The 22,270-nt window shown below is 49.1% G+C and overlaps 1 protein-coding gene across 1 annotated transcript in view; it reads right to left on the reverse strand.

The window, feature by feature from the left end:
* LOC134916650 (killer cell lectin-like receptor subfamily F member 2) overlaps positions 1-22,270 on the reverse strand; it is a 265,368-nt gene that overhangs the window by 149,690 nt on the left and 93,408 nt on the right. Inside the window, exons 4-5 of the mRNA XM_063920621.1 lie at positions 16,239-16,379; positions 6,560-6,640 (exon numbers count right to left, since the gene is read on the reverse strand). Of these exons, the coding sequence (XP_063776691.1) occupies positions 6,560-6,640; positions 16,239-16,379 (222 nt within the window). The remainder of the gene's footprint in view (positions 1-6,559; positions 6,641-16,238; positions 16,380-22,270) is intronic.

Below are 22,270 nucleotides of genomic sequence, written 5' to 3' on the forward strand. Positions count from 1 at the left end.
TGACATAGGTATGAGCACTGGGTCAGTATTAGGGTACAGCACAGGTGATGGTAATCATACAGTAAGAGGGAAGAGCAGGAGCAGAGAATTGTGTCCTCCTGGAGAGGGTCATGTTGGGTGGTATGACATAGGTATGAGCACTGGGTCAGTATTAGGGTACAGCACAGGTGATGGTAATCATACAGTAAGAGGGAAGAGCAGGAGCAGAGCATTGTGTCCTCCTGGAGAGGTCATGTTGGGAGGTATGACATAGGTATGAGCACTGGGTCAGTATTAGAGTACAGCACAGGTGATGGTAATCATACAGTAAGAGGGAAGAGCAGGAGCAGAGCATTGTGTCCTCCTGGAGAGGTCATGTTGGGAGGTATGACATAGGTATGAGCACTGGGTCAGTATTAGGGTACAGCACAGGTGATGGTAATCATACAGTAAGAGGGGAGTGCAGGAGCAGAGCATTGTGTCCTCCTGGAGAGGTCATGTTGGGAGGTATGACATAGTGTGAGCACTGGGTCAGTATTAGGGAACAGCACAGGTGATGGTAATCATACAGTAAGAGGGAAGTGCAGGAGCAGAGCATTGTGTCCTCCTGGAGAGGTCATGTTGGGAGGTATGACATAGGTATGAGCACTGGGTCAGTATTAGGGTACAGCACAGGTGATGGTAATCATACAGTAAGAGGGAAGTGCAGGAGCAGAGCATTGTGTCCTCCTGGAGAGGTCATGTTGGGAGGTATGACATAGGTATGAGCACTGGGTCAGTATTAGGGTACAGCACAGGTGATGGTAATCATACAGTAAGAGGGAAGAGCAGGAGCAGAGCATTGTGTCCTCCTGGAGAGGTCATGTTGGGAGGTATGACATAGGTATGTGCACTGGGTCAGTATGAGGGTACAGCACAGGTGATGGTAATCATACAGTAAGAGGGAAGAGCAGGAGCAGAGCATTGTGTCCTCCTGGAGAGATCATGTTGGGAGGTATGACATAGGTATGAGCACTGGGTCAGTATTAGGGTACAGCACAGGTGATGGTAATCATACAGTAAGAGGGAAGAGCAGGAGCAGAGCATTGTGTCCTCCTGGAGAGGTCATGTTGGGAGGTATGACATAGGTATGAGCACTGGGTCAGTATTAGGGTACAGCACAGGTGATGGTAATCATACAGTAAGAGGGAAGAGCAGGAGCAGAGCATTGTGTCCTCCTGGAGAGGTCATGTTGGGAGGTATGACATAGGTATGAGCACTGGGTCAGTATTAGGGTACAGTACAGGTGATGGTAATCATACAGTAAGAGTGAAGTGCAGGAGCAGAGCATTGTGTCCTCCTGGAGAGGTCATGTTGGGAGGTATGACATAGGTATGAGCACTGGGTCAGTATTAGGGTACAGCACAGGTGATGGTAATCATACAGTAAGAGGGAAGAGCAGGAGCAGAGCATTGTGTCCTCCTGGAGAGGTCATGTTGGGAGGTATGACATAGGTATGAGCACTGGGTCAGTATTAGGGTACAGCACAGGTGATGGTAATCATACAGTAAGAGGGGAGTGCAGGAGCAGAGCATTGTGTCCTCCTGGAGAGGTCATGTTGGGAGGTATGACATAGTGTGAGCACTGGGTCAGTATTAGGGAACAGCACAGGTGATGGTAATCATACAGTAAGAGGGAAGTGCAGGAGCAGAGCATTGTGTCCTCCTGGAGAGGTCATGTTGGGAGGTATGACATAGGTATGAGCACTGGGTCAGTATTAGGGTACAGCACAGGTGATGGTAATCATACAGTAAGAGGGAAGTGCAGGAGCAGAGCATTGTGTCCTCCTGGAGAGGTCATGTTGGGAGGTATGACATAGGTATGAGCACTGGGTCAGTATTAGGGTACAGCACAGGTGATGGTAATCATACAGTAAGAGGGAAGAGCAGGAGCAGAGCATTGTGTCCTCCTGGAGAGGTCATGTTGGGAGGTATGACATAGGTATGTGCACTGGGTCAGTATGAGGGTACAGCACAGGTGATGGTAATCATACAGTAAGAGGGAAGAGCAGGAGCAGAGCATTGTGTCCTCCTGGAGAGATCATGTTGGGAGGTATGACATAGGTATGAGCACTGGGTCAGTATTAGGGTACAGCACAGGTGATGGTAATCATACAGTAAGAGGGAAGAGCAGGAGCAGAGCATTGTGTCCTCCTGGAGAGGTCATGTTGGGAGGTATGACATAGGTATGAGCACTGGGTCAGTATTAGGGTACAGCACAGGTGATGGTAATCATACAGTAAGAGGGAAGAGCAGGAGCAGAGCATTGTGTCCTCCTGGAGAGGTCATGTTGGGAGGTATGACATAGGTATGAGCACTGGGTCAGTATTAGGGTACAGCACAGGTGATGGTAATCATACAGTAAGAGGGAAGAGCAGGAGCAGAGCATTGTGTCCTCCTGGAGAGGTCATGTTGGGAGATATGACATAGGTATGAGCACTGGGTCAGTATTAGGGTACAGCACAGGTGATGGTAATCATACAGTAAGAGGGAAGAGCAGGAGCAGAGAATTGTGTCCTCCTGGAGAGGGTCATGTTGGGTGGTATGACATAGGTATGAGCACTGGGTCAGTATTAGGGTACAGCACAGGTGATGGTAATCATACAGTAAGAGGGAAGAGCAGGAGCAGAGCATTGTGTCCTCCTGGAGAGGTCATGTTGGGAGGTATGACATAGGTATGAGCACTGGGTCAGTATTAGGGTACAGCACAGGTGATGGTAATCATACAGTAAGAGGGAAGAGCAGGAGCAGAGCATTGTGTCCTCCTGGAGAGGTCATGTTGGGAGGTATGACATAGGTATGTGCACTGGGTCAGTATGAGGGTACAGCACAGGTGATGGTAATCATACAGTAAGAGGGAAGAGCAGGAGCAGAGCATTGTGTCCTCCTGGAGAGGTCATGTTGGGAGGTATGACATAGGTATGTGCACTGGGTCAGTATGAGGGTACAGCACAGGTGATGGTAATCATACAGTAAGAGGGAAGAGCAGGAGCAGAGCATTGTGTCCTCCTGGAGAGATCATGTTGGGAGGTATGACATAGGTATGAGCACTGGGTCAGTATTAGGGTACAGCACAGGTGATGGTAATCATACAGTAAGAGGGAAGAGCAGGAGCAGAGCATTGTGTCCTCCTGGAGAGGTCATGTTGGGAGGTATGACATAGGTATGAGCACTGGGTCAGTATTAGGGTACAGCACAGGTGATGGTAATCATACAGTAAGAGGGAAGAGCAGGAGCAGAGCATTGTGTCCTCCTGGAGAGGTCATGTTGGGAGGTATGACATAGGTATGAGCACTGGGTCAGTATTAGGGTACAGCACAGGTGATGGTAATCATACAGTAAGAGGGAAGAGCAGGAGCAGAGCATTGTGTCCTCCTGGAGAGGTCATGTTGGGAGATATGACATAGGTATGAGCACTGGGTCAGTATTAGGGTACAGCACAGGTGATGGTAATCATACAGTAAGAGGGAAGAGCAGGAGCAGAGAATTGTGTCCTCCTGGAGAGGGTCATGTTGGGTGGTATGACATAGGTATGAGCACTGGGTCAGTATTAGGGTACAGCACAGGTGATGGTAATCATACAGTAAGAGGGAAGAGCAGGAGCAGAGCATTGTGTCCTCCTGGAGAGGTCATGTTGGGAGGTATGACATAGGTATGAGCACTGGGTCAGTATTAGAGTACAGCACAGGTGATGGTAATCATACAGTAAGAGGGAAGAGCAGGAGCAGAGCATTGTGTCCTCCTGGAGAGGTCATGTTGGGAGGTATGACATAGGTATGAGCACTGGGTCAGTATTAGGGTACAGCACAGGTGATGGTAATCATACAGTAAGAGGGGAGTGCAGGAGCAGAACATTGTGTCCTCCTGGAGAGGTCATGTTGGGAGGTATGACATAGTGTGAGCACTGGGTCAGTATTAGGGAACAGCACAGGTGATGGTAATCATACAGTAAGAGGGAAGTGCAGGAGCAGAGCATTGTGTCCTCCTGGAGAGGTCATGTTGGGAGGTATGACATAGGTATGAGCACTGGGTCAGTATTAGGGTACAGCACAGGTGATGGTAATCATACAGTAAGAGGGAAGTGCAGGAGCAGAGCATTGTGTCCTCCTGGAGAGGTCATGTTGGGAGGTATGACATAGGTATGAGCACTGGGTCAGTATTAGGGTACAGCACAGGTGATGGTAATCATACAGTAAGAGGGAAGAGCAGGAGCAGAGAATTGTGTCCTCCTGGAGAGGGTCATGTTGGGTGGTATGACATAGGTATGAGCACTGGGTCAGTATTAGGGTACAGCACAGGTGATGGTAATCATACAGTAAGAGGGAAGAGCAGGAGCAGAGCATTGTGTCCTCCTGGAGAGGTCATGTTGGGAGGTATGACATAGGTATGAGCACTGGGTCAGTATTAGAGTACAGCACAGGTGATGGTAATCATACAGTAAGAGGGAAGAGCAGGAGCAGAGCATTGTGTCCTCCTGGAGAGGTCATGTTGGGAGGTATGACATAGGTATGAGCACTGGGTCAGTATTAGGGTACAGCACAGGTGATGGTAATCATACAGTAAGAGGGGAGTGCAGGAGCAGAGCATTGTGTCCTCCTGGAGAGGTCATGTTGGGAGGTATGACATAGTGTGAGCACTGGGTCAGTATTAGGGAACAGCACAGGTGATGGTAATCATACAGTAAGAGGGAAGTGCAGGAGCAGAGCATTGTGTCCTCCTGGAGAGGTCATGTTGGGAGGTATGACATAGGTATGAGCACTGGGTCAGTATTAGGGTACAGCACAGGTGATGGTAATCATACAGTAAGAGGGAAGTGCAGGAGCAGAGCATTGTGTCCTCCTGGAGAGGTCATGTTGGGAGGTATGACATAGGTATGAGCACTGGGTCAGTATTAGGGTACAGCACAGGTGATGGTAATCATACAGTAAGAGGGAAGAGCAGGAGCAGAGCATTGTGTCCTCCTGGAGAGGTCATGTTGGGAGGTATGACATAGGTATGTGCACTGGGTCAGTATGAGGGTACAGCACAGGTGATGGTAATTATACAGTAAGAGGGAAGAGCAGGAGCAGAGCATTGTGTCCTCCTGGAGAGATCATGTTGGGAGGTATGACATAGGTATGAGCACTGGGTCAGTATTAGGGTACAGCACAGGTGATGGTAATCATACAGTAAGAGGGAAGAGCAGGAGCAGAGCATTGTGTCCTCCTGGAGAGGTCATGTTGGGAGGTATGACATAGGTATGAGCACTGGGTCAGTATTAGGGTACAGCACAGGTGATGGTAATCATACAGTAAGAGAGAAGAGCAGGAGCAGAACATTGTGTCCTCCTGGAGAGGTCATGTTGGGAGGTATGACATAGGTATGAGCACTGGGTCAGTATTAGGGTACAGCACAGGAGATGGTAATCATACAGTAAGAGGGAAGAGCAGGAGCAGAGCATTGTGTCCTCCTGGAGAGGTCATGTTGGGAGGTATGACATAGGTATGAGCACTGGGTCAGTATTAGGGTACAGTACAGGTGATGGTAATCATACAGTAAGAGTGAAGTGCAGGAGCAGAGCATTGTGTCCTCCTGGAGAGGTCATGTTGGGAGGTATGACATAGGTATGAGCACTGGGTCAGTATTAGGGTACAGCACAGGTGATGGTAATCATACAGTAAGAGGGAAGAGCAGGAGCAGAGCATTGTGTCCTCCTGGAGAGGTCATGTTGGGAGGTATGACATAGGTATGAGCACTGGGTCAGTATTAGGGTACAGCACAGGTGATGGTAATCATACAGTAAGAGGGGAGTGCAGGAGCAGAGCATTGTGTCCTACTGGAGAGGTCATGTTGGGAGGTATGACATAGGTATGAGCACTGGGTCAGTATTAGGGTACAGCACAGGTGATGGTAATCATACAGTAAGAGGAAAGAGCAGGAGCAGAGCATTGTGTCCTCCTGGAGAGGGTCATGTTGGGAGGTATGACATAGGTATGAGCACTGGGTCAGTATAAGGGTTCAGCACAGGTGATGGTAATCATACAGTAAGAGGGAAGAGCAGGAGCAGAGTATTGTGTCCTCCTGGAGAGGGTCATGTTGGGAGGTATGACATAGGTATGAGCACTGGGTCAGTATTAGGGTACAGCACAGGTGATGGTAATCATACAGTAAGAGGGAAGTGCAGGAGCAGAGCATTGTGTCCTCCTGGAGAGGTCATGTTGGGAGGTATGACATAGGTATGAGCACTGGGTCAGTATTAGGGTACAGCACAGGTGACGGTAATCATACAGTAAGAGGGAATAGCAGGAGCAGAGCATTGTGTCCTCCTGGAGGGGTCATGTTGGGAGGTATGAGAATATCTAAGGTTATATTGACACATTGTCTCACTGACATCATCAGCTTTAATATCTACAAAGTAACCCCGTCACAGTTCTATATTTTGTACTATGTCCATCCCACCCATTTTCATTTATTCCCAAATGACTTGATCTTGTAGAACTGAGACTCTTGTTCCTCAGCGAAGGTCAGAATTTCCCCAATGTCATGCGTAGATGTGTACTCACAGGTGGCGCTGAGGACGACGGTGGAAATGAACAGGATGACGGCAATCAGGGTGGGGACGAGGAACAGATACCATCTTGTACCTGGGGAAGTGCAAACACCAGTTACTGTCACGTAGTGGATGTGACTCTTCCCTGTCACACACAACACAAGCTGCTGGTCACGGTTATGTCATGTACATACGTTACTACGTGGGAGATGTATGTGCGCTGTATCACATAGGAATCCGCTATACTCAGTAAATGCCGGAATGCTGAAACAAAGGCTTCCTGAATGTATTACACATATTACCAGGGAGGCGGAGGCGGGGTAATGTCCAGGAAGGGCGCATCCGTGCAAATACGGCCCATGCAGGCCAGCGTGTGGCTGTATATACTTCTGTTAGCATGCGTATATTTGCCTCTGGTATAGGGAAGGTGCATGCATGCTGATGGTGCCAGGCGCATGTTGCCGCTGCAGAGGGGAATGTACATTGGGGGTCATTCAGAGTTGATCGTTCGCTGCCGATTTTCGCAGTGCAGCGATCAGGTGAAAAAAACATAATTTCTGCGCATGCGTATGGGCCTCAATGCGCACACGCGACTTGCGGGTACAAAGCTCTCTGTGATTGTGATCAGGTTCTAGCGAAGTTTTCAGTCGCATTGACGGCTGCAAGAAGATTGACAGGAAGGGGGCGTTACTGGGTGTCATCTGACCAGTTTCAGGGAGTGTTTGCAAAAACGCAGGAGAGTCTGAATAAATGCAGGCGTGTCTGGGCGTTCCGGACACGAATAGGCTGAAGTGATCGCAAGCGCTGAGTAGGTTCAGAGCTACTCAGAGAGTCGGACTGCAGAAACTGATTTTGCAGAGCGCGGCTGCACATGCGTTCGCACTTCTGCTAAGCTAAAATACACTCCGCAGTGGGTGGCGGCATAACGTTTGCACGGCTGCTAAATGTGCTAGCGAGCGATCAACTTGGAATGACCACCCTTGTACAGAGTGTTGTGACAATACAAAGGATGATTATTCCAGATCTCCGGGGTGATAAACTACAACTTTCCCTAATGAACACTGAAACTGATGACAATTATACTGATATTATTGGCGAGGTGCTAGGCGTGAATTGTGCTGATTTATGGTCAGTGTTCCCACATGTGACGGGGATGTATACCTCTTACTCCTTCCACAGACGGTTTCAGGTCTTTGTACATCAGTTCCTGTTTCTGGTTATGCTATGAGTGAGCGGACGATGATTTGCTGTATGTGGTTGTTACTGACTCTGGCATAATGCACATGGGGGTTTATTTACTAAGGTCCCGATTTTGTCCAAGTTTTTTTTTATTTTTCAAAGTGTCAACATGGGAATTGACTATGCACAAATCTCGGCAGTGTTGGGGCTATTTGTAATTTTTTCACGGCAGAGGTCAGAAAAACGAATGAATAGACCATCGGTCAAACGCAGCTATTTGTTCAAACAACATAGTCATTTACTAAGAATTTGTATTCTCAATCACTGCCGACAATAGCCAAACACTGCCGACAATAGCCAAACACTGCCGACAATAGCCAAACACTGCCGACAATAGCCAAACACTGCTGGTAAGCATTAACTTCGAAAAAAAAAAACCAGCAAAAAAAATAGACCTGCTTTTTCCTGGCGTGCTTGGTAGTCATGCACGGATCAGTGAGATCCGTGCATGCTTATCTGTGGGAATGGGTCTGTTTTCCTTGAAAATAGAAAAAAAAAATTGTGTGGGGTCCCCCCTCATAAGAAAAACCAGCTTTGTGCTCTTTGAGCCAACCCTGGTTGTAAAAATACAGAGGAAAAAAGCGTAGGGTCCCCCCATATTTATACAACTAGCACCGGGCTCTGCGTCTGGTCCTGGTTCAAAAAGTACGGGGGACAAAAGACGTAGGGGTCCCCCGTATTTTTTAAACCAGCACCGGGCTCCACTAGCCATGGAGATAATGCCACAGCCGGGGGACACTTTTATATAGGTCCCTGTGGCCATGGCATTACACCCCCAACTAGTCACCCCTGGCCGGGTACCCTGGAGGAGTGGTGACCCCTTAAATCAAGGGTTCCCCCCCTCTAGGCACCCAAGGGCCAGGGGCGAAGCCCGAGGCTTTCCCCCCCATCCCTGGACGGTGGATGGGGGGCTGATAGCCTTTGTGTAAAAACTTGTAGTTCTTGTCATAGAACTACAAGTCCTAGCAAGCCTCCCCCACAAGCTGGTACTTGGATAACCACAAGTACCAGCATGCGGGGAAATAACAGGCCCACTGGTACCTGTAGTTCTACAACAACAAAAATACCCAAAGAAAAAAACAGCGAACACACCGTGAAAGTAAAGCTTTAATTAACATACATGCACACTTACACACTCACATACTTACCTAGTGGCCCACGGAGATCCTCAGTCCCTTTGTCCAGTACAATTCACGGTGGACCTGTCAAAAAATGCCCAAAATACTAACCTAGTATACTGTCACTGGAGATCCCGCAAGCCAATCAGGGAGTGCCACGTTATGGCGCTCTCCTGATGGGCTGTGTGCTCCTGGCCTGGTTCTCCAAGTATTAGCTTGCGAGGGAGGCTTGCTGGGACTTGTAGTTATACGACATAAAACAATGGGGGTCATTCCGACCTGATCGCTCGCTGCAGTTTATAGCAGCGCTGCGATCGGGTCGGAACTGCACATGTGCTGGTGCCACAGTGCGCCAGCGCATGGCAGGCGTTGTTGCCCAGCGATTGCCTCTGAGGGGGCGCGGTCCGGCCAACACAGGCGTGGCCGGACCGTTGGGGGGGCGGGCCGCGGTGGCTGAGTAATGTCACACGCAGCCACTGCGTGCCGGGGAGCGACGAGTAGCTGGTCGGGAGCTACTCTTGAAGTGCGAAGGTATCACCGCTGTGCAATGCCTTTGCACTTCTGTGGGGGGGCCGGCACTGACATGCGGGGCAGATTAGCCTTGTGCTGGGCGTCCCCCCACATGTCAGTGTAATGATTGTAGCTGTGCTAAATTTAGCACAGCTACGATCATCTCGGAATGAGGGCCAATACTCTATCAGCCTCTCATCCACCGCCCAGGGATGGGGGGGACAGCATCGGGCTTCACCCCTGGCCCTTGGGTGGCTGGAGGGGGGGACCCCTTGATTTAAGGGGACCCCACTCCACCAGGGGACCCCGGCCAGGGGTGACTAGTTGGGGGGGTAATGCCATGGCTGCAGGGACCTATATAAAAGTGTCCCCCGGCTGTGGCATTATCTCTCTGGCTAGTGGAGCCCGGTGCTGGTTTAAAAAATACGGGGGACCCCTATATCTTTTGTCCCCCATATTTTTTGAACCAGGACCGGATACAGAGCCCGGTGCTGTTTGTTTAAATATGGGGGGACCCTACGCTCCCCCCCCCCGTATTTTTACAACCAGGGCCGGCTCAAAGAGCCCGAGGCTGGTTATACACAAGAGGGGGTCCCCACGCAAATTTTTAAAAAACATTTCACTCTTTAAACACTACTCATAATGTACACAATGAAGCTCTGCACTGATCCGGCTGGGCTTCCTTGTGTTTTGTCAGGCAGTGTTTTACTCATCACTCACGTAAAACATCGACATCGGAAAACACGAAAAACAAAAACACAGCACCTTAGTAAATTTCCGAAAATCGATTCAAAAAGTTGCAGTAAATTACGTCTGATAAAAATCGAAATTAAACTCCCAGCAAATCGGCACAAACACAATTTTTTGTAAATATACCCCCTGTCCTGTCATACTGTATACGTAACCTCCAGTGAGGACTGCACCCTCCACAATGGTCAGCAATACTTGGGGCCACAAACAACAATATGTCAGCAATGCAGTCTGCGCAGGTCCTACCCACCATTACTCTACTGACAATGACGTATAGTGTGATACCCATCTCCTAGTGAGAGCATTTACTGTTTATCTGTAAATACTGCCTTTACATACATTTAATGGAGCCAGAGCATCATTGGTGAGAGTGGGACTAGAACACCAGAGCTAGTGCGTTGTGAATGGGAGCTCTCGCCTGCACGCTGGCTACACAGATGTGACTAGTGTGACAGTAGGGGTCACATGCGGCTCCAGGGAGAGGCTGGCTCATCCTGGCTAGTGTGACAGTTGGAGGTCACATGTGGCTCCAGGGAGAGGCTGGCTCATGCTGGCTGGTGTGACAGTTGGAGGTAACATGCGGCTCCAGGGAGAGGCTGGCTCATGCTGGCTGGTGTGACAGTTGGAGGTAACATGCAGCTCCAGGGAGAGGCTTTTTCATCCTGGCTAGTGTGACAGTTGGAGGTCACATGCGGCTCCAGGGAGAGGCTGGCTCATGCTGGCTGGTGTGACAGTTGGAGGTCACATGCGGCTCCAGGGAGAGGAAGGCTTATGCTGACTGGTGTGACAGTTGGAGGTAACATTCAGCTCCAGGGAGAGGCTGGTTCATCCTGGCTAGTGTGACAGGTGGAGGTCACATGTGGCTCCAGGGAGAGGCTGGCTCATGTTGGCTGGTGTGACAGTTGGAGGTCACATGCGGCTCCATGGAGAGGCAGTGGACACGTGGTCTGTGGAGTGGTGTAAAGCACACTGACACTGGACTGTGGAGCAGTGGACACGTGTTCTGTGGAGCGGTGTAAAGCACACTGACACTGGACTGTGGAGCAGTGGACACGTATTCTGTGGAGTGGTGTAAATCACACCGACACTGGACTGTGGAGCAGTGGACACGTGTTCTGTGGAGTGGTGTATAGCACACAGACACTGGACTGTGGAGCAGTGGGCACATGTTCTGTGGATTGGTGTAAAGCACACCGACACTGGACTGTGGAGCAGTGGGCACGTGTTCTGTGGAGCGGTGTAAAGCCCACTGACACTGGACTGTGGAGCAGTGGACACATGTTCTGTGGATTGGTGTAAAGCACACCGACACTGAACTGTGGAGCACTGGACACGTGTTCTGTGGATTGGTGTAAAGCCCACCGACACTGGACTGTGGAGCAGTGGACACGTGTTCTGTGGAGTGATGTAAAGCACACCGACACTGGACTGTGGAGCTCTGGACACATGTTCTGTGTATTGGTGTAAAGCCCACCGACACTGGACTGTGGAGCAGTAGATACGTGTTCTGTGGAGTGATGTAAAGCACACCGACACTGGACTGTGGAGCAGTGGGCACATGTTCTGTGGATTGGTGTAAAGCACACTGACACTGGACTGTAGAGCAGTGGACACGTGTTCTGTGGAGTGGTGTAAAGCACACCGACACTGGACTGTGGAGCAGTGGACACGTGTTCTGTGGAGCGGTGTAAAGCACACAGACACTGGACTGTAGAGCAGTGGTCACGTGTTCTGTGGAGTGGTGTAAAGCACACCGACACTGGACTGTGGAGCAGTGGACACGTGTTCTGTGGAGTAGTGTAAAGCACACCGACACTGGACTGTGGAGCAGTGGACACGTGTTCTGTGGAGTGGTGTAAAGCACACAGACACTGGACTGTGGAGCAGTGGACACGTGTTCTGTGGAGTGGTGTAAAGCACACCGACACTGGACTGTGGAGCAGTGGACACGTGTTCTGTGGAGTGGTGTAAAGCACACAGACACTGGACTGTGGAGCAGTGGACACGTGTTCTGTGGAGTGGTGTAAAGCACACCGACACTGGACTGTGGAGCAGTGGATGCGTGTTCTGTGGAGTGGTGTAAAGCACACCGACACTGGACTGTGGAGCAGTGGACACGTGTTCTGTGGAGTGGTGTAAAGCACACAGACACTGGACTGTGGAGCAGTGGACACGTGTTCTGTGGAGTGGTGTAAAGCACACCGACACTGGACTGTGGAGCAGTGGACACGTGTTCTGTGGAGTGGTGTAAAGCACACCGACACTGGACTGTGGAGCAGTGGGCACATGTTCTGTGGATTGGTGTAAAGCACACCGACACTGGACTGTAGAGCAGTGGACACGTGTTCTGTGGAGTGGTGTAAAGCACACCGACACTGGACTGTGGAGCAGTGGACACGTGTTCTGTGGAGTGGTGTAAAGCACACCGACACTGGACTGTGGAACAGTGGACACGTGTTCTGTGGAGCGGTGTAAAGCACACCGACACTGGACTGTGGAACAGTGGACACGTGTTCTGTGGAGTGGTGTAAAGCACACAGACACTGGACTGTGGAGCAGTGGACACGTGGTCTGTGGAGCGGTGTAAAGCACACAGACACTGGACTGTGGAGCAGTGGACACGTGTTCTGTGGAGTGGTGTAAAGCACACAGACACTGGACTGTCGAACAGTGGACACGTGTTCTGTGGAGTGATGAATCATGTGTCTCTGTTTGGCAGTCAGATGGACTAGTCTGGGTTTGGCGGATGCCGGGAGAACGTTACCGGCATCAGGGGTTAAAGTGAGCCGGAACGGGCCGGAACTGCGTTCCGTCAGTTCCACCAGGAGACGGAACGCAGTTCCGCCTCCCCCGGCTCACCTAACCCGATGTCCCGGGCCGCGCTGCAGGGAGATGCCGGGCGCCCGCTGAGATCGCGTTACCAGCGGGCGCCCATCTCCCTCTCCGCAGCGGCAGCCGGAGGCAGGAGCTCAGCACTGAGCTCCTGCTTCCGGCTCTGTCAGTGCGCGCTATGGGAGAGACGTCATGACGTCTCTCCCATAGCGCCGAGGAGCGGGCGGCGAGAGAGGACTGCGGCGGGAGCGGGGCTTGGTAAGTATAGTGCTCCCCCCCCCCTCCCTCCCTCCCTCCTGTATGTGTACCACAGGCGTTTCTACTGGGGGCCTTTACTACTGGGGCAAACAACAGAGGGGCAAACTACTGGGGGGCTCTAGTACTGGGGGCAAACTACTGGGGGGCTTTACTGCTGGGGCAAACTACAAGGGGCAAACTACTGGGGGCATTACTACAAGGGGGCAAGCTACTGGGGGGCTCTAGTACTGGGGGAAAACTACTGGGGGCCTTTACTACTGGGGCAAACTACTGGGGGGCTCTAGTACTGGGGGCAAACTACTGGGGGCCTTTACTACTGGGGCAAACTACAGAGGGGCAAACTACTGGGGGGCTCTAGTACTGGGGGCAAACTACTGGGGGGCTTTACTGCTGGGGCAAACTACTGGGGGCATTACTACAAGGGGGCAAGCTACAAAGGGGCAAACTACTGGCAGCATTACTACTGGGGGCTAAACTACAAGGGGGCATAATTACAGGAGCTAAACTACTGGGGGTATAACTAAAAGGTGGCAAACTACTGGGGACATTACTAACTTTGGCAAACTACATGGGGGCTAAACTACAGGGGCTAAACAACTGGGGGCACAACTGCAGGGGGCATTACCACTGGGGGCTAAACTACATGGGGCAAACTACATGAGGGCAAAACTACTGGGGGCATTACCACTCAGAGGCTAAACTAAAGGGGGGGGGAGTAAATTGCTGGGGTCATAACTGCAGTGGCATTACCAGTATGGGCATGACTACTGGGGCTAAACGACTAGGGGCAATACTACACAGGGGCATTACCATTAACGGCATTACTGATGGGGTGCACAGCTAATGAGGGCATTGTAAAGGGGGCACTTCATAAGGGGCACTACTGTTGGGGGCATTGCATAAGGGGCACTACTACTGTGGGCATTGTATAAGGGATGCTACTGCTGGGGGCATTACTGTATGGGCCGACAAAGAAGCTGCGTTCCTGGTCCGCCCTCCGTCGCTCCGCCCCTACCATCTCCGCCGCACTGGAAGCCCAGGTTCCAGACTCCCAGCTGCAGCGGATCTGGGACCAGGCCGGCTTTATTATTCCTGCCGCTGCATCGAGCTTCTGTGACCGCGGCACTACTAGTTCAAATCTGTCGCTGATTGACTGCCGGTCCGCAGCAGTTTTGAAATATTAGCGCGTGGTCACGCTCCATGCGGCGGCAGGGATAATAAAGCCAGCCTGGTTCCAGATCCACTGCAGCCGCCCTCAGCCTCTTCTGCCGCCCCGCCCACGGACCTCTGCGCACCCACAGCCTCCTCCTCCGCACTATCTCCGAGGCCCACAACCTCCTCCACGTCACGCCTACCACAGCCTACTCATCCACAGCACCGCAGACCACCGCCGCTGCTAAACAGGTAATCTAACCTGCTGCCTTTCTCTCTCCCTAGTCCCTACTGTATTCCCCTGCTGTCACTTTCCATATCCCTGCTGTCACTTTCCATGTCCCTGCTGTCACTTTCCCTGTCACTCTATAATGTGAATTTCGGCTCATTCTCTGTGCTATAATGTGAATTTTGGCTCATTCTGTGTGCTATAATGTGAATTTCGGCTCATACCGTGTGGTGTAATGTGAATTTCGGCTCATACTGTGTGGTATAATGTGAATTTCGGCTCATACTGTGTGGTTTAATGTGAATTTCGGCTCATACTGTGTGGTGTAATGTGAATTTCGGCTCATACTGTGTGGTGTAATGTGAATTTCGGCTCATACTGTGTGCTATAATGTGAATTTCGGCTCATACTGTGTGGTGTAATGTGAATTTCGGCTCATACCGTGTGGTGTAATATGAACTGATAGCTATAATGTGAAAGGGGTCCTACTATTGTGGTGCATAATGTGTATAAGGGGTATATGGTGTGGTAAACTACACTGAAGGACATGCCCCCTTTTGCGTGGCCACGCCCCCTTGCCAGGAGTGCGCACGCCTTCGGCGCGCACATAATTGCACCCTTCACTTTTCCATACCCCCACTTCAAAATTTTCACTTGAGTACTACTACTGTGGGCATTATTACTATTGTGTGACCACGCCCCTTTCTTTTTGAGACCACACCCCCTTTTTGCTGCGCGCGCCGTAGGCGCGCGCAATACCTTTATTACATGGGCGCCGTGGGGAGGGGGGTGAGTTCCACCACCTCTCTAGGACCACTTTAAGCACTGACCGGCATGACTGCAGTGTGCCAGCTGTGAGGTTTGGTGGAGTAGAGATAATACACCAACCTCTTGTGGAAATCCCTCTGAGAAGAGTGGAAACTATTATAGCTGTATAAAGGGGACCAGCTTTATATTACAGTATATGTATTTGATTACAATGTGATCACAGTCCCTGTAGGTGTAATGGTCAGGCGTCCATGTAGTGTATATATGTATATCTCCTTTCTAGTTAGTTAAGTTGAATACTTGCCTACACTACGCTTGTGAAAACCTGTGCTCCCAGCCACCTGGAAGACTGGGCAAGTCTCCCGGGGCCAGCGGCCACCCTCCCATAGCAGCCCATTTACAAACGCGAGTGGGTGGTGTGACCCCGAGAGGAAGTGATTAATATCTGCATTGTATAATGTGTGGTCACAGTGATGCAAACATGCCGACACACCACTGCACCGCCTCCTATGCGTCACCATGGCCCTAAACTCCCCCCTACCCCCCTGAGCTGCGTCACGCCCCCTGCGTCTCTACTGATGCCTTAAGAAGCAAAGTCCATGATTCTCAATCACTCTCCAATGTGATTTATGTGATGTCACTGTGGGTGGGGCTATAACATGTAATGGGATTGATGTCACTGTGGGTGGGGCTATAACATGTAGCGGGATTGATGTCACTGTGGGTGGGGCTGTAACTTGTACAGGACTGATTTTATTGATAGATTTATGATAAAGTAGGTGACAGTTGTGCCTCATACCTCATTTACTCACGATGCCACGTTGACAAGCTCATACCTTTGCACTGTAATAACATTTCCATCCATCCAGCAACATGTCTCCTTTCCTTGGCTGTAGCAGGATGTGCCTCCTCCGCTGGCTTCTGTGGTTTCCTGACAACTGAGTATGAGATTGTAGTGTCCTCACTCTGCGGAGACACTGATACCACAGCACACGGGTCACTCACCTTCCTGTGCGCATACATAACATGATGTAGGTCAGTTGTGTAAGATATATATATATATGTGCACCGGAAATTTTTCGGGTTTTGCCATGTGTTTTGGTTTTGGAATCGGTTCCGCGGCCGTGTTTTGGATTCGGACGCGTTTTGGCAAAACCTCCCTGAAATTTTTTTGTTGGATTCGGGTGTGTTTTGGATTCAGGTGTTTTTTTACAAAAACCCCTCAAAAACAGCTTAAATCATAGAATTTGGGGGTCATTTTGATCCCATAGTATTATTAACCTCAATAACCATAATTTCCACTCATTTTCAGTCTATTCTGAACACCTCACACCTCACAATATTATTTTTAGTCCTAAAATTTGCACTGAGGTCGCTGGATGGCTAAGCTAAGCGACCCAAGTGGCCGACACAAACACCTGGCCCATCTAGGAGTAGCACTGCAGTGTCAGGCAGGATGGCACTTCAAAAAAATAGTCCCCAAACAGCACATGATGCAAAGAAAAATGAAATAAAAAAGAGGTGCAAAATGGAATTGTACTTGGGCCCTCCCACCCACCCTCCTGTTGTATAAACAGGACATGCACACTTTAACAAACCCATCATTTGTGAGGGTCTGCCACACGACTGTGACTGAAATGACGGGTTGGTTTGGACCCCCACCAAAAAAGAAGCAATTAATCTCTCCTTGCACAAACTGGCTCTACGGAGGCAAGATGTCCACCTCATCATCATCCTCCGATTCCTCACTCCTTTCACTGTGTACATCCCCCTCCTCACAGATTATTAATTCGTCCCCACTGGAATCCACCATCTCAGATCCCTGTGTACTTTCTGGAGGCAATTGCTGCTGGTCAATGTCTCCACGGAGGAATTGATTATAATTCATTTTAATGAACATCATCTTCACATTTTCTGGAAGTAACCTCGTACGCCGATTGTTGACAAGTTGAGCGGCGGCACTAAACACTCTTTCGGAGTACACACTGGAGGGAGGGCAACTTAGGTAGAATAAAGCCAGTTTGTGCAAGGGCCTCCAAATTGCCTCTTTTTCCTGCCAGTATAAGTACGGACTGTCTGACGTGCCTACTTGGATGCGGTCACTCATATAATCCTCCACCATTCTTTCAATGGTGACAGAATCATATGCAGTGACAGTAGACGACATGTCAGTAATCGTTGCCAGGTCCTTCAGTCCGGACCAGATGTCAGCATCAGACTGCCCTGCATCACCGCCAGCGAGTGGGCTCGGAATTCTTAGCCTATTCCTCGCACCCCCAGTTGCGGGAGAATGTGAAGGAGGAGCTGTTGACGGGTCACGTTCCGCTTGACTTGACAATTTTTTCACCAGCAGGTCTTTGAACCTCTGCAGACTTGTGTCTGCCGGAAAGAGAGATACAACGTAGGTTTTAAATCTAGGATCGAGCACGGTGGCCAAATTGTAGTGCTCTGATTTCAACAGATTGACCACACGTGAATCCTGGTTAAGCGAATTAAGGGCTCCATCCACAAGTCCCACATGCCTAGCGGAATCGCTCTGTTTTAGCTCCTCCTTCAATGTCTCCAGCTTCTTCTGCAAAGGCCTGATGAGGGGAATGACCTGACTCAGGCTGGCAGTGTCTGAACTGACTTCACGTGTGGCAAGTTCAAAGGGTTGGAGAACCTAGCACAATGTTGAAATCATTCTCCAATGCGCTTGAGTCAGGTGCATTCCACCTCCTTGCCTATATCGTGGGCAGATGTATAGGCTTGAATGGCCTTTTGCTGCTCCTCCATCCTCTGAAGCATATAGAGGGTTGAATTCCACCTCGTTACCACCTCTTGTTTCAGATAATGGCAGGGCAGGTTCAGGACTGTTTGCTGGTGCTCCAGTCTTCGGCACGCGGTGGCTGAATGCCGAAAGTGGCCCGCAATTCTTTGGGCCCCGACAGCATCTCTTGCACGCCCCTGTCGTTTTTTAAATAATTCTGCACCACCAAATTCAATGTATGTGCAAAACATGGAACGTGCTGGAATTTGCCCAGATGTAATGCACGCACAATATTGGTGGCGTTGTCCGATGTCACAAATCCCCAGGAGAGTCCAATTGGGGTAAACCATTCTGCGAGGATGTTCCTCAGTTTCCGTAAGAGGTTGTCAGCTGTGTGCCTCTTATGGAAAGCGGTGATACAAAGCGTAGCCTGCCTAGGAACGAGTTTGCGTTTGCGAGATGCTGCTACTGGTGCCGCCGCTGCAGGCAATACATCTACCCAGTGGGCTGTCACAGTCATATAGTCCTGAGTCTGCCCTGCTCCACTTGTCCACATGTCCGTGGTTAAGTGGACATTGGGTACAACTGCATTTTTTAGGACACTGGTGACTCTTTTTCTGACGTCTGTGTAAATTTTCGGTATCGCCTGCCTAGAGAAATGGAACCTAGATGGTATTTGGTACCGACGACACAGTACCTCAAACAAGTCTCTAGTTGCCTGTGAATTAACGGTGGATACCGGAAACACGTTTCTCACCGCCCAGGCTGACAAGACCTGAGTTATCCGCTTTACAGCAGGATGACTGCTGTGATATTGCATCTTCCTCGCAAAGGACTGTTTGACATGGCCTGCAGGACTATTGGCATTCCTGGGGAAGGAGGAAATTGACACTGAGGGAGTTGGTGGGGTGGTTTGCAGAAGCTTGGTTACAAGAGGAAGGGATTTAGTGGTCAGTGGACTACTTCCGCTGTCATCCAAAGTTTTTGAACTTGTCACTGACTTATTATGAATGCGCTGCAGGTGACGTATAAGGGAGGATGTTCCGAGGTGGTTAACGTCCTTACCCCTAGTTATTACAGCTTGACAAAGGCAACACACGGCTTGACACCTGTTGTCCGCATTTGTGTTGAAATAATTCCACACCGAAGAGGTGATTTTTTTGTATTTTGACCAGGCATGTCAATGGCCATATTCGTCTCACGGACAACATGTGTCTCCCCGGGTGCCTGACTTAAACAAACCACCTCACCATCAGAATCCTCCTTGTCAATTTCCTCCCCAGCGCCAGCAACACCCATATCCTCCTCATCCTGGTGTACTTCAACAGTGACATCTTCAATCTGACTATCAGGAACTGGACAGCGGGTGCTCCTTCCAGCACTTGCAGGGTCGTGCAAATGGTGGAAGGCGCAAGCTCTTCCCGTCCAGTGTTGGGAAGGTCAGGCATCGCAACCGACACAATTGGACTCTCCATGTGTTATGAACACCAGTGCCTGCAGGAATGTACTGATGTTTGAACTGTTATGCAAAACAAATGGACTCACAGACAGACTGGGGAATATGACATAACGTACACAGAAGGTGATAGGGTAACAAAATACACACAAAGTGAACAGAGAAGCCCAGAGGCTAAGGAACTGGGTATCTCCCTTGTATTAGAACTGCTCAGATGGGAAAAGCAAGATGTTGTGTTTTAATACGTAGAGAACCCGAAATGCTGTTGCTAAGGGCAACAGCAAAACCCTAAAGGGTTACCAACGGGTGTGGCAGTAAACTCCTTGGTCAGAGATGGAATGATAGACACAAGGAGAGTCTCCACAATCCTAATTCTCACTTGCAGTGCACAGGTTCAGCTTACTGCCACTAAACTGACCCCTGACACTGTCAAAGTCAGAAAAATATCACTATGCACACTGCCATATTTGCACCTCATACATGTCCGCTCTGCGCATGCGTACACTCTCCCGTGCGTGCGCATACTCGCAGTCGCGTGCACCCGCAGGCGCACGATATGCGGATTTACGGTAGAGTTTATGTGTTCGTAGCGGGCGACTCAAACGTTACATATTTTCACTATATAATGTATTTTGTAGATCATGGTCCCTTTGATAGAATCTGAAAGTTTAGTTAATATAGCATGTTCCTGAACAAAGGGATCCCTCTTTGTATGATACGAAGTGTCCAACACGGGTTATACAGTGGTGTTTAGTATCCATCGGAAGAGTATTTAATTAGCAATATTCCGGTGTTGGTTTGGAGCAGATTAATCGCTCATGCGAATAGTTATGGACATAAGAAGTTTATGTCCATTTACTATTATTTGCACTTACTTAGCCATGCGGCGGGAAACCTAGTTTCCCACCCACCTGACCAGTTGGATGTAGCCACAGCCCACCTGTATGAATCAACCTATGACCTTTTGTTATAATGCGAAGACGAATTCCTGTGTCCAATGAACAATGAGATTGTAGGGACCATTGAATTGTATTGTGTGTGGGGCATAAATAGACAAGCCGATGATATCCAGCTCACTCTCTTCAACGATTCTCATCACTGATAATCGGGAGCTGGATATCCAGGAGGCGCATGCGATCGTTCCCTTTGTGCGTAAGTTTTCTCCGCAATCATATTGTCTTTATTGTTATTGTGAGCCATATCTCTCTCTCCCCCCTCTCCTCTTTCTCTCTCGTTTCTCGTAAAGTGTTATTGTACTGTTATTGTATTTTAAGTGTAGTTATCTGGTTAGGTAGTCTATGTTATATTGGTAGTGTATGACTTGTATTAATCTTTTGCAAATAGAACATTCACATAAGGTGTTAGAACCTCAGCAGGGTGTCTGTGTCTCTCTAGCTGGTACAAAGGGTTTCTGAATTCTAAATCGCTCTAACAGCATTTACATTAACAAGGTTAAGCAGCGTTATATCGCTGCAGTATTTCAGCAGCAAGGTTTTACAATACAAACTCAATCATAGTGTGTTGCACAGTGTAAGCATAATCTGTGTTTAAAGTTTATAAAGGTTACTGTCTGTGTGTATGCTCACTGTGGGTATTCCGTACACCCAGCACAGCGTGTGTACTTTATTTGCGTACCACGTGCGAGGTCTTCATACGCAAATAGCGCAAGGAGTGCGTAGCATGTGCACATGGTTTAGCAGCCATTACGGCTACACGGTATTAATATATAGCTAATGTTAAAAGGTAGTTATTTGACTCTATCAAGTGGGAGCAAGTCCGGTCCATCTCATATCCGCAGTCAGGCGAAGAAGGCGCAGACTTTTATCGATCAGCAAAGGGAGGAACAGGTAGTATCTTGGAGTGCTGATCAGATGAGAGTCTGCGTCTGATTCTTTTGGTCTGTAGGGATGCTGGTGGAATCCGAAGAAGGTAGGAACATTGAGCTATTGTCTTTGTAAATCTGGTTTTTATTTTGATTTGGTGCCAACTGCACACGCAGATTGGATGGTTTGTCTGTTTAAATAGGTTTAAAATTATTTTTAATCGCTCTGCATAGCGTGATAACTAAAAGGGGCTGGCATGATGATTTTTCTTTGTGACAAAAGGTCTGTCCCCCATTTTGTGTAAACCTCATGGATGGGGGAGGAGCAGCGGCCATTTTGGGAAGGTCAAATTTTTTTTTTTGAACGGCTGATTTTCAGTTGACTCAGGAAATAATCAGCCATCCACTGTCAAAAAGAAATCATCATTTAATGAGTTTTTTTAATGCATTTGTTTAGTCCATATCATAGTCAATCATAAGTAGTTCAGATAGAGTTTAATAACAGTTAATAATACATTAAATATTTGATTTAAGAAATACACAAGTAGTTTTTTTTTTTGGTAACTGTCTCTCTTCAAGAACCTGTTTTAACGCTGCTATTTGTAGGATGGCCATTGAAATGCAAATGACCTGTGAGACTGGTTTGTTGTTTTTTTTTTTTTCTCTCTCCCAGCAGTGAAAGAAATTGCACATTCATATGCAAAGTAGAAGCACTGAATAGGGTCTCATATATGTAATATCTATATGCGTGTGCTTACATCAATATATGTTATTAGATTAATTTAGAATTGCATGTTCATTTGTGTAATCTTCACATCTCACTTTCCTGGTTGCCATTTCA

Source organism: Pseudophryne corroboree, chromosome 1 (assembly GCF_028390025.1).
Source record: "Pseudophryne corroboree isolate aPseCor3 chromosome 1, aPseCor3.hap2, whole genome shotgun sequence".
Classification (NCBI taxonomy): domain Eukaryota; kingdom Metazoa; phylum Chordata; class Amphibia; order Anura; family Myobatrachidae; genus Pseudophryne; species Pseudophryne corroboree.